At 41.1% G+C, this 13,286-nt stretch overlaps 1 protein-coding gene across 4 annotated transcripts in view; it reads left to right on the top strand.

Annotated features, from left to right (window-relative positions):
• Positions 1-13,286, top strand: part of LOC122563891 (coiled-coil domain-containing protein 192-like) — a 121,816-nt gene that overhangs the window by 33,398 nt on the left and 75,132 nt on the right. For 2 of the 4 annotated variants that reach the window (XR_006315769.1, XM_043718102.1), the window contains exon 3: positions 5,397-5,501. Coding sequence is in view for 3 of the 4 variants with exons in the window: in XM_043718102.1 (XP_043574037.1) it covers positions 5,397-5,501 (105 nt within the window). In the remaining variant the exon portion in view is untranslated. The remainder of the gene's footprint in view (positions 1-5,396; positions 5,502-13,286) is intronic. The other 2 variants (XM_043718125.1, XM_043718115.1) reach the window with 2 other exon arrangements.

The following is a 13,286-nucleotide window of genomic DNA, read 5'->3' as shown; positions in this document are numbered from 1 at the left end:
CTCCAATTTTGGTGTCATCTGCAAACTTACTAACTGTACCTCTTATGCTCGCATCCAAATCATTTATGTAAATGACAAAAAGTAGAGGACCCAGCACCAATCCTTGTGGCACTCCACTGGCCTCCAGTCTGAAAAACAACCCTCCACCACCACCCTCTGTCTTCTACCTTTGAGCCAGTTCTGTATCCAAATAGCTTGTTCTCCCTGTATTTCGTGTGATCTAACCTTGCTAACCAGTCTCCCATGGGGAACCTTGACCTTTATTGACTCATCGACAAGGACATCTTAATCCCTTTGTACATCTACACAGTATCCAACCTGCCATTTAAGAAATATTGCTTTAATGTTCCTAACCAGCCTCCTATGGTGGATATTATCAAAAGTTATCCGAAAATCTAAGTATACTGTATCAATTGGTTCTCCTTTATCAAATTTGTTCATAACGTTTCAAAACAAACTCTCAAGTTAATCAAACAGGATTGCCATTCACAAATCCATGCAACTTTGCCCAATCAAGTCATTATAAATCAGGTGTCTATATATCTTATTCTTTATAATAGTTTCTAGCCAGTTTCCTATTGCTGAGTTAAGGCTAACTGGTCTGTATTTGTCGTTTTCTCTCTTGCTCCCATCTTAAATAATAGGTCACATTTGTTACTTTCTAATCAAGGGGAAACATTCCAAAAACTATAGAGTTTTGGAAGATAAACACCAATACATCTACTATCTCTAGTGATTTGTTTGATATAGATCATTAGTTCATGCTGATATATTGTCTTTCAGTGTTATTAATTTCTCCAGTTCAATCATCTTATTGATGCTCATTTCCTTCTGCACCTCATTTGCCCTAGCTATTTGGATCTTTAATTTTGAGAGATTTTTGGTATCCTTCTCAGTGAAAACAGACACAAAGTAATCATTTAGCTTCTCTGACATTTCTTATTTATTACCCATTATGCTGCCACACAGTGCCAGGGACCCAGGTTCGATTCCACCCTTGGGCAACTGTGTGTTTGGAGTTTGCACATTCTTCCCGTGTCTGCATGGGTTTCCTTCAGGTGCCCCAGTTTTCTCCCATATTCCAAAGATACGCAGGTTAGACTGGTTTCACCATGCTTGATTGTCCATAGTTTCCAGGCATGTACAGGCTAGGTGGGTTAGCCATAGGCAATGCAGTGTTATGGGGGATAAAAAAAGGGGCTGGCTTTCTGTGGGATGCACTTCAGAAGGTCAGTTCAGACTCAGTGGGCTGAATGGTCTCTTTCTACACAGTAGGGATTCTATAATTCTATTCCATGATTCTATGATTATAAATTGACCCTGTCAGAGTCACATTCGTTTTAGTTAAATGTTAGCATTTTATGCGCCTATAGAATATTTTACAGTATGTTTTTATAATTTTTTTTACTAAATTACATTTGTATTCTATTCTATATTCCCTTATCATTTCTTGGTCCATCTTTGGTCCAACAAATCCAAAGGTGCAATCTGCCAGGCTAACTATTGGCATTCCAGGTTCAACGAAGACCAGTTTTGAGTTGGACGATTAAACCAGTTTTGATACTTAGAAACTGCCACTCATCTGAGAGAATCATCAATTGTATTTGGAAACAAAATGAGCTGGAGTGACAGTCCTTGATATTAAGGCAGCATTTGATTGAGTATGGCATCAAGGATCCCTAATAAACTTACCCAATGGGAATCAGGGAAAAATCTCTCTACTGAGCAAAGTCATTAACTAGCAAAGAGGAAGATACCAACATACAAATTAGGAATAACAGTAGGTTATTCAGCTCCTGAGCCTCCTCCATCATTCATAAGGTTATGGCTGACCTGATAATTCCACATCATCACCTACCACCCGCTCCTGCCAATAACTTCAGTCTTCTTAATATCCAAAAATATCTTACAAACATTATTTTAATAATCTTAATAACATTATTTCTCAGTATTTTGAGAAAGAGGGTTTCAAAGGCACATGCCCTTCTGTGATGTAAAACTGTGACCCCAATTCCAGATTCTCCCACAGGGAGAAGTGTTTATCTCACATCCACCCTGTAAAGATTCCTGGAGATTGTACATGTTTCAATCAAATTGCTCTTACTCTTTCTAACTCTAGCAGATGCAAGCCTAGCCTATTTAACTTTGCCTCATTACACCTTGTACGTTCTAGGTGTCTGGAATGTCTCTATGAACTGCTTCCATCCTTAAATAAGGAGACCAGTTCTGGACACTGTTCTGCAGATGTGGACTCACCAACACCTTGTTTAACTGAAGCAGATAATTTCCCTATTTTTGTATTCAGTTTCTCTTGTAAAAGGCAGTTAATTTCTAGCAGGGATGTTCGTATCACCCTATAGACATGGATGAGGTGCCGGAGGACTGGAGGGTGGCTAATGTAATGCCTTTATTTAAGAAAGGCTGTAAGGAGAAGCCTGGGAAGTATAGACCTGTGAGTCTGACATCAGCGTTGGGTAAGTTATTGGAGGGGATTCTGAGAGATAGGATTTACATACATTTGGAGAGGCAAGGACAGATGAAGGATAGTCAGCATGGCTTTCTGCGAGGGAAATTGTGTCTCACAAATTTAATTGAGGTTTTTGAGGATAACCAAAAAGATTGATGAGGGTAAAGCAGTAGATGTTGTCAGGGTGAGCTTGCCTGTTTGATACAAAATTGGCTTGAATGTAGGATACAAAGCGCAGTGGTGGAAGTTGTTTTTTGGACAGGAGGCCTATGACCAGTGATGTTCTGATTGATTGATTAATTTATTGCTGTCACGTGTACTGAGGTGCAGTGAAAAGTGTTGTTTTGCATGCAATACAGGCAGATCATACTATACAAAGTGCATCAGGGGAGCAGAACAGAACACAGAAGATAGTGCTACAGCCGCAGAGCAGGTGCAGAGAGAGAGATCAGAGCTGGATCCGCTATTGTTTGTTATAAACAGTTTGGATGAGAATATAGGAAGCGCGGTTAGTAAGTTTGTGGATGACATTAAAATTGGAGGTATAGATGACAGTGAAAAAGATTATCTAAGATACAAAGGGATCTTGATCAATTAGGTTAATTGGGCCAATTGGCCAAAGAAAGACAATTGGAGTCCAAATTTAATAAATGCAAGGTGTCACACTTTGGTACGATGAACAAGGCCAAGGCTTATGTAGTTAATGGTAGAGCCCTGGATAGTCTTGTAGATCAGAGAGACCTAGAGGTTCTAGTATATAGTTGATTGAAAGTTGTGTCACAGACAGACAAAATGGTGAAGAAGACGTTTGGAATGCCAACCTTCATTGTTCAGACCACTGAGGTTAGGAGTTGGGATATCAACTCCAAGTCCATTTCACCCAGTAAGGTTCTAATTCCTTTATAATTAGACACATTTAGGTTTAGCATAGTTGTTGCTGACCCAAGTTTATCACCAAACTGAATGATAAATGTTACCACATTATGGTTATTGTTTCCAAGGGGACCTTTCTCTTTGAGATAATTTATTAAACTTGCCCCATTACACAATACCAGCCCCAAAATAACTTGACCCCGATTGGATCCACAATATTTTGTTGTAGGAAACTGCCCTGAATATACGTGATGAATTCTTCTTCATGGTTACCCCTGCCAATTTGTTTCTTCCATTTGATGTGAAAAATAAATCATCCTTGATTAATATACTGCCTTTTTTACATGCCCTTATTATTTATTCTCTTTCTACAGTATAGCTATTGTCAGGGGCCTATGGACTAATCCCAACAATATTTTCTTCCCCGGTTATTTCTTAGCTCCACCCGAATAGATTTGACATTTTTAAATCCAAAATTATTTCTTGTTGTTGTACTTGTTCCACCTCACACGACCAATGCCACCCCACTACATTTTCCTTCCCGCCTGTTCTCTCAAAATACTACATACCAATCTGTATTTAGTTCTCCTTGTAACCATGTCTATGTAATGGCTACAAGATCATACCTAATGACCTCCTATTTGTGCCCTTCATTCACATGGTTTCTTCTGAATAATTTTACCTTCTTACCATTTTTACACCTTTGACCCTATTTGCTGCTTAGGTTATTCATTCAATGCCTTGACTTTATTTATGTTATGGTAGTTTAACCGTAGCTTAGTTAGCAAACTCAAAATTAGTTTCTTGGAGGTTAGATTAGATTACTTACAGTGTGGAAACAGGCCCTTCGGCCCAACAAGTCCACACCAACCCGCCGAAGCGCAACCCACCCATGCCCCTACATCTACATCTTACCTAACACTACGGGCAATTTAGCATGGCCAATTCACCTGACCTGCACATCTTTGGACTGTGGGAGGAAACCGGAGCACCCGGAGGAAACCGACGCAGACACGGGGAGAATGTGCAAACTGCACACAGTCAGTCGCCTGAGGCGGAAATTGAACCTGGGTCTCTGGTGCTGTGAGGCAGCAGTGCTAACCACAGTGCCACCGTGCCGCCCACATCTAATCAAAGTACAAAGGAAGTAGGAGTACACAGAAGAAGGAAATCAGGTTTTGCTTTCTAATTTAATTCTTAACTGTTAAAATTCTTTCAGCAGAATACCTTTTCTAGCCCTATCGCTGGTGCCAATGTGGATGACAACAACACTCCCAGGTTCCTCTCCAATCCTGAGGGGATTCCCTGACTGGCACAAAACAAGCAACTCAGCCTTTGGGACTCATGCTGATGGCTGCAGTGAACAGAATTGATTCCCATAACTAGATTTGTCCCCTAGTCACTAGCCCCAGCACTGCTCTTCAGAGGGTCAGTGCAGACTTGATGGGCTGTTTCTCCTTCCACTCAAAAGCCCCCGTACCACAATGCCATGGACCCTGCAGACCACACAGCTTTCAAGAACCTTGTGACTGTTGGGTGTTTGGATGTTAGCTCCGTTGGCTGGACAGTTTGTTTACAATGCAGAGTTGACCACAACAGTGTAGGTCCCATTCCTGTACTGGCTAACGTCACCATGAAGTGCTCTCCTTCTCAATCTTGCCACTCACCTGAGCCATGGTAACCCTCAGGTTAAAGTCATCACCAGTCACCTCTCTCTCTGTTGAGAAAGTGGGACTATGATGACTTTACCTTATATGCTTTCAGTGTAAAAAGTCTCTCTGAGTCTAGAGCCTCAGCTGTTTTTTTATTCCCTGGAATCCTTGTTGGGGCTGGATGGGAACCTAGCTAAAGATTGGCAACTACTAAATTTAAACTGTAGGTTTCAGTTTAACGTCAACTACAAACTAAATTAGACTAAATGCAGTTATGCAAAATAAAGATTTAGATTTTCTTTACACAACTGAGACACATTAATAGAGAAATCTTTGTGGTGATAGCATCATCTTGATGAGTGCTGTTGGTTGTGATGTAGAAATGATCATGTGTTTTTTTTTAGATACAAGATGTAAACTTCACACAGATTGGTTCAATTTCAGATTCATCTGAAGTAGAAAGTGAACTTCAAGAAGCAAAGGAAAAAGTAAGAACACTAGAGAAGGAGGTAAATCACTTCAGATAATGTTAAAGCGAATGATTAATTCTCAATAATTTTCATTATATAAAACATGTAACAAAATTTATATCTCTATCAAAGTTAGTAAATGAGTGTGGAAGCATATTTTCAAAAACACTTTGTGTTTGATCTTGCATGCTTATTTCTTGCTTACTTTAAATTCTACTGTACTTAGCATTGAATTGTGAAATAAGCTAAAACTGTGATAAATTTACATTAATGCCACACCAATACTGTAGCTCCAAGAGCAAGTCAGAGGCTAGGATTTTTCTGTGGCACATAACTCAACTCTTGATTCCTCAATGCCGATCCACCAACTACAAGGTACAATTGAGGATTGTGATGGAATACTTTCCCTTCACTTGGATGAGTGCGGCTCCAACAATACACGAGAAGTTTGACACCATTGGATGGCAAGCATTAATTGGCTTGCCATCCATCTGGTACGTGTATGGAATGAGCTGCTAGAGGAAGCAGCGCAGGCTGGTACAATTCAACATTTAAGAGGCAGTTGGATGGGTATATGAATAGGAATGGTTTGGAGGGATATGGGCCGGGTGCTGGCAGGTGGGACTAGATTGGGTTGGGATATCTGGTCGGCATGGATTGGTTGGACTGAAGGGTTTGTTTCCATGCTGTACATCTCTATGACTCTATGACCTTAATCATTTACTACATCCATCATCAATGCACAGTTGAATGTGATAAACAAATATGCTAAGCTTACAGATGTGTAGTCATAAAGGAATGAGAACTGTGTTGGGTAGAATAGATTTTTAAAGGAGTTTAGCAGAAAAAATATTCCAGGAATGATGACAGACATTTTAAAAAAAACATTGTACGGCTTGCAATAGAGATATATCCCAATGAGGAAAGAGGATTCTAGGAAGGGCCTGATTGAAACATAAGATTCCTGAAGTGTAGATGCTGAGAGGTTGTTTCACCTTGTGGGAAACTAGGATCAGAGTGCATTATCACATCCATAAAATGCACTACATCATCTCTCCAAGGCTTCTTCCACAGCACCTACCTGGTATGGTGGCTCAGTGGTTAGCATTGCTGCCTCACAGCATCAGGTTCAGTTCTAGCCTCGGGTGACTATCTGTGTGGAGTTTGCATATTCTCCCTATTTCTGCACTGGTTTCCTCTGAGTGCTCCGGTCTCCTTTCACAGTCCAAAGATGTGCATGCTAAATTGCCCATGGTATCCAGGGATGTGTTGGTTACACGCATTAGTCAGGGGAAATGTAGGAGAATGTGTCTGGGTGGGGTACTCTTCAGAAGGTCGGTGCGGATTTGTTGGGCCAAATGGCCTGTTTCCATACTGTAGGGATTCTATAAAAAGAAAACATGCGGCTCTACCACTTTAAAGGACAAGCACAGAAAATGTATGGGTACATAACAACTTCTAGACTCCCCTTCAAGCCATCTACCATCCTAAGTTGGACCTATGTAACCGTTCCTTCATTGCTGCTGGGTCAATATCGTGGAGCTCCTTCCTAACCACACTGGGAATACCTACGGCACTTGGACAATTGTGGTCAAGAAGGTAGTTAGCCCCTAACTTTTCAAGGACAATAAATTCTGCTTGATCCCACACAATAACTGAACTTCACTTCCTTAGCTGCCTTGGAAGAATCTATACTCACACAGCCAGAGAATTATTTCAGGCCTTTGGATTACTCGGGATACGCACAAACCCCTAATGCCCTCATATGCAAAATGAAAAGGTGCTGCAAATCACAGTAATTGGACAATTGTCGTCAAGAAGGTAGTTAGCCCTTAACTTTTCAAGGACAATAAATTCTGCCCTAGCCACAGATCCCCTGAACAAATACATATTAAAAAAAATATAAAAACAGAAATGCTGGAGAAACCTAGCAGTGTGGCAGCATCTGTGGAGACAGAAAGCAGAGTTAATGTTTCAGGTCCAGAGGCCCTTCCTCAGACCGACTGAGTTCCTCCGGCAATTCCTGTTTGTGTTTCATATTTCCAACACCTACTGTTCTTTGTTGTTTTAAAAAAATACAAATTCATCACCAAATAATAAAAATCAACACATAAAATGGGACAGAGATTGCATTTCAGTTTATGTAGCGATGTTAGCTAAACCTACATTACGCAGGAATACTAATCCATTTTGAACTGATTTTGTTTTTACTTCATGTTATCAGTTTCACATGGGTGGATGAAAGAGATCAAATTTGCTTTTAATACCAAATGTACTGTTTGAACATGTGCTCTTGAAGATTACTGTGATTTGCAGCACCTTTTCATTTTGCATACGAGGGCATTAGGGGTTTGTGCTTATCCCGAGTAATCCAAAGGCCTGAAATAATTCTCTGGCTGTGTGAGTATAGATTCTTCCAAGGCAGCTAAGGAAGTGAAGTTCAGTTATTGTGTGGGATCAATATCTTACAACACTTAAGCCACAGAAACAAAACTGAGAATATAAAGTAAAATATGATCATGGAAGAATTCAGAAATAGCATTCCAGAAAACTTAAAGACTTATTTACATGAGGACTAAATATTCAAGATCAAAGAAGTAGTGGTTCTAGTAGATGTCTAAGATATTGCACAGTTACAGGCAGGGAAATGGTGTTCTGGAAATTATAGAATCCCTATCATGTGGAAGCAGGCCACTCAGCCTATTGAGTCCATACCAAACCTCTGAAGAGCAGTCTACCCAGATCCACCCTCTACTGTACCCTACTCTTGTAGTCCTGCATTTTCCATGGCTAATCCACCTAGCCTGCACATTGTTGGACTGTGGGAGGAAGCAGGTGGGTTGTGTAAATGTGTAAATTCCACACAGGCCGTCACCTGTGGATGAAATCAAACCACCGTCCCTGGAGCTGTGAGGCAGCAGTGCTAACCACACAGCCACATGGAAACTGGAGGAATACAAAATCTGTGGATGGAAGAGGTACTAGTTGATTAGAACAGACAGAAGGGCACCAGAATTATGAAGGAGAAAGGCTGGAATGAAGAAATGATAGAAAGAACATGTTTCCATTATAATAAAACTGGACATTCCAAAGTTAGTTGTTGGAAGTTTAGTGGGAAACCAATTGCCGCAATAGGAATGTCTAAGTAATCTTCAGCAAGGGAGCATCAGGTAGCTGTAATACAAGGGGAACATTTAGATTAGATTACTTTGCAGTGTGGAAACAAGCCCTTCTGCCTAACAAGTCCACACCAACCCGCTGAAGTGCAAACCACCCATACCCCTACATTTACCCCTTACCTAACACTAGGGACAATTTAGCTTGGCCAATTCACCTGACCTGCACATCTTTGGACTGTGGGAGGAAACCTCCGCACCCGGAGGAAACCCACGCAAACACGGGGAGAATGTGCAAACTCCACACAGTCAGTCGCCTGAGGCGGGAATTGAACCCGGGTCTCTGGCGCTGTGAGGCAGCAGTGCTAACCACTGTGCCACCGTGCCACCCACATGTTTCCATAGAACGCACAAAGAGAGATATAGCTCATGAAGATTCCTTTCTGAACATGGACAAAGAAAATCAGATGGCTGGAGGTCATTGCATATATTCAAGGCAAAGTCAAATAGATTTTTGCTCAACAAGAGAGTTAAACGTTATGGAGAAATACAGGAAAGTGGAGTTGAGACCTAAAAACAGATCAGTCATGATCTTATTGAATGACAGAACAGGCTTAAGGACAATATGGTCTGTTCCTGCTCCTAATCCATTTGTTCTCCAAACTGAGATCAATGCCAGGAATTCACTGGCTCTTTCCAATTTTTAGAACTATCTGTTTCACTTTGCATTAAAGATGTATTTTTGAACATAGAACATAGAACATTACAGCACACTACAGGCCCTTCGGCCCTCAATGTTGCACTGACCTGTGAAACCAATCTGAAGCCCATCTAACCTACACTATTCCATTCTCATCCAAATGCCAATCCAATAACCATTTAAATGTCCGTGAAGTTGGTGAGTCTACTACTATTGCAGGCGGTGCGTTCCATGTCCCTACTAATCTCTGAGGAAAGAAACTACCTTTGACATCTGTCCTATATCTATTACCCCTCAATTTAAAGTTATGTCTCCTTGTGCTAGCCATCACCATTAGAGAAAAAAGGCTCTCACTGTCAACCCTATCTAACCCTCTGATTATCTTATATGTTTCAATTAAGTCACCTCTCAACCTTAGAGTCATAGAGTCATAGAGATGTACAGCATGGACATCCTTGTCAATCTTTTCTGAACCCTTTCCAGTTTCACAACATCCTTCCAATAGGAAGGAAAGCAGAATTGCATGTAATATTCCAAAAGTGGCCTAACCAATGTCCTGTACAGCCACAACATGACCTCCCAACCGCTATACCCAATGCTCTGACCAATAAAGGAGAGCATACCAAACACCATTTTCACTATCCTGTCTACCTGTGACTCCACTTTCAAGGAGCTACGAACCTGCATTCCAAGGTCTCTTTGTTCAGCAACACTCCCTTGAGAGTATGGGAGTTGGGAGGTCATGTTGCGGCATGATTGCTGGGCCTCTTGCTGAGACACTTGTATCATTGATAGTCACAGGTGAGGTGCCGGAAGACTGGAAGTTGGCAAAAATGCTGCCACGGTTTAAGAAGGGCGGTAAAGACAAGCCAGGGAACTATAGACCGGTGAGCCTAACCTCAGTGTTGGCAAGTTGTTGGAGGGAATCCTGAGGGACAGGATGTACATGTATTTGGAAAGGCAAGGACTGATTAGGGATAGTCAACATGGCTTTGTGCGTGGGAAATCATGTCTCACAAACTTGATTGAGTTTTTAGAAGAAGTAATAAAGAAGATTGATGAGGGCAGAGCAATAGATGTGATCTGTATGGGCTTCAGTAAGGCGTTTGACAAGGTTCCCCATGGGAGACTGATTAGCAAGGTTAGATCTCATGGAATAAAAGGAGAACTAGCCATTTGGCTTCAGAACAGGCACAAAGGTAGAAGACAGAGGGTGGTGGTGGGGGGTTATTTTTCAGGCTGGAGGACTGTGACCAGTGAAGTGCCACAAGGATCGGTGCTGGGTCCTCTACTTTTTGTCATTTACATAAATGATTTGGATGTGAGCATAAGAGGTATAGTTAGTAAGTTTGCAGATGACACCAAAATTGGAGGTGTAGTGGACAGCAAAGAGAGGGTTACCTCAGATTACAACAGGATCTGGACCAGATGGGCCAATGGGTTGAGAAGTGGCAGATGGAGTTTAATTCAGATAAGTGCGAGGTGCTGCATTTTGGGAAAGCAAATCTTAGCAGGACATATACACCTTCTCTCTTATCTCTAACGAATTCAGCCTCAAGTCCCTCAACCTTTTCCCATCATATCAGGCAACAGTCCAGCAAATTTCCTCTGAACCCTTTCCAAAGCTTCCACATCCTTCCTATAAGGCGGTGACCAGAACTGTATGCAATACTCCAAGTGCGGCCACACCAGAGTTTTGTACAGCTGCAACATGACCTCAGGGTTCCAAAACCTGATCCCACCACTAATAAAAGCTAATACACCATATGCCTTCTTAACAGCCCAATCAACCTGGGTGGCAACTTTGAGGGATCTATGTACATGGACAAGGAGATGTCTCTGCTCATCTGTACTACCAAGAATTTTACTGTTCGCCCAGTACTCTCACCCTGTTACTCTTTCTAAAGTGAATCACCACACACTTTTCTGCATTAAATTCCATTTGCCACCTCTCAGCACAGCTCTGCAGCTTATCTATGTCCCTTTGTAACCTACAACATCCTTTAGCACTATCCACAACTCTGCCTACCTTAGTGTCATCCACAAATTTACTAACCCATCCTTCTACACCCTCATTCAGGTTATTTATAAAAGTGACAAACAGCAGTGGCCACAAAACAGATCCTGGATGAACTCCAGGATGAACATTTCCCATCAACCACCACCCTCTGTTTTCTTTCAGCTAGCCGATTTCTGATCCAAACCGCCAAATCAACCTCAATCCCATGTCTCCGTAATTTGTGCAATAGCCTACTGTGGGGAACCTTATCAAACGTCTTACTGATGTCCACATACACATCAGCGGCATTACCCTCATCTACCTGTTTGATCACCTTCTCAAAGAATTCAATAAGGTTTGTGATGCACGACCTACCCTTCACAAAACCATGCTGACTATCCCTAATCAACTTATTCCTATCGAAATGACGATAAATCCTATGTCTTAAAACCTTTTCTAACCCTTTACACTCAACAAAGTAAGGCTACATTTTAGAGACAGTTTCATCTTGCAAAGTTCACTGTTTGTAACACATTGTAGCAGAGAGTTTTTGCTGAAATCTGTGGGTTGGAAACTAAGAAAAAAATCTTCAGAGATAAAAGTAACATTCCCAAGGAATTGTTAAAAATGCAAAGAAAAAAGTGTGATATTTCAGGGTATGACTGTGGTCCATTGTTTTCTAAAACTGGTTCATATGACCAGCGAAACATGATGTGGGTGTCCGGACATGGATTGGTGACATCTCTGCCAAAGAGAAAACAAGTTGTAGACTTGGCAATATCATTTTCTCCAAGAAGTCAAATGTAAAGAAAAGCATTTTCTGAGGTAAATTCACATTTGTTATCTCTTTATGAAGATGTGGACATTTTGTGGAGTTCTGAGATTTATGAAATATTTTCCACTACTCCCCAAAGCACTCCATAGGCACTGAAGTACTTTGGAAGCTTTGTTACTCTTACAATGCAGGGGCTTCTTAACTTATTAATCCGAATATTTAAAAAGTTGTACTAATAGGATGCAACTATCAAGCCAGATTTTGCCATATTTGGGGGTTCCTTTTTGTATATCAGGATGAACATGAACATTTTGTTAGCTTTGCAGCCTGTAGATTAAACTTAATTGCTCATACCATCTGTTTCGTTGACTGCCTGAGGTTAGTTAGCCATAAGCTATTTGATACGTCATGGTATTTGGCTTACTCTTCCACTCCAGCTTTGTTTTCGTTATTAAGTTTCCCCTGAGATTTCTGATGTCTTCTACCTGCTTTATGTCTTCCTTTCTGATGCTCCTTTCTTTTATCCAAAAAATGTTAATTGTTGTTTGTCTTTCATTTTCCTCAATTGTTGCGAGTGGTCCAGCCAGTCAGTTTCTTTTCTGTTATTTGTTCACTCGTGGGGTGTGGGACATGGGCATTTATTGCCCGTTCCTAGTTGCCCCTTGAGAAGGTGATTGTGAACTGCCTTCTCTAACCACTGCAGTGCCATAGGTAGACCCACAATGCCTATAGGGAGAAATTGGTTTGGAATAAAATCATTCCTCATAAAAGGAAAGTTGAAACCAATTATTTCACCTCTTAAATTGAGAATTTTCAATTGTTCTGAGAATCATGTCATTTTTGAGCAGTTATTATCTGGTTATTATCTATAGACTGGTGAGCCTGACCTTGGTGGTGGGCAAGTTGTTGGAGGGAATCCTGAGGGACAGGATGTACATGTATTTGGAAAGGCAAGGACTGATTCGGGATAGTCAACATGGCTTTGTGCATGGGAAATCATGTCTCACAAACTTGATTGAGTTTTTAGAAGAAGTAACAAAGAAGATTGATGAGGGCAGAGCAGTAAATGTGATCTATATGAACTTCAGTAAGGCGCTTGATGAGGTTCCCCATGGGAGACTGATTAGCAAGTTTAGATCTCATGGAATACAGGGAGAACTAGCCATTTGGATACAGAACTGGCTCAAAGATAGAAGACAGAGGGTGGTGGTGGAGGATTGTTTTTCAGACTGGA

The sequence above is a fragment of the Chiloscyllium plagiosum genome, chromosome 2 (genome assembly GCF_004010195.1).
Source record: "Chiloscyllium plagiosum isolate BGI_BamShark_2017 chromosome 2, ASM401019v2, whole genome shotgun sequence".
In the NCBI taxonomy this organism is placed as follows: Eukaryota; Metazoa; Chordata; class Chondrichthyes; order Orectolobiformes; family Hemiscylliidae; genus Chiloscyllium; species Chiloscyllium plagiosum.
The sequence above is the reverse complement of the archived record's forward strand: the minus strand, read 5'-3'. Positions and strand labels throughout refer to the sequence as shown.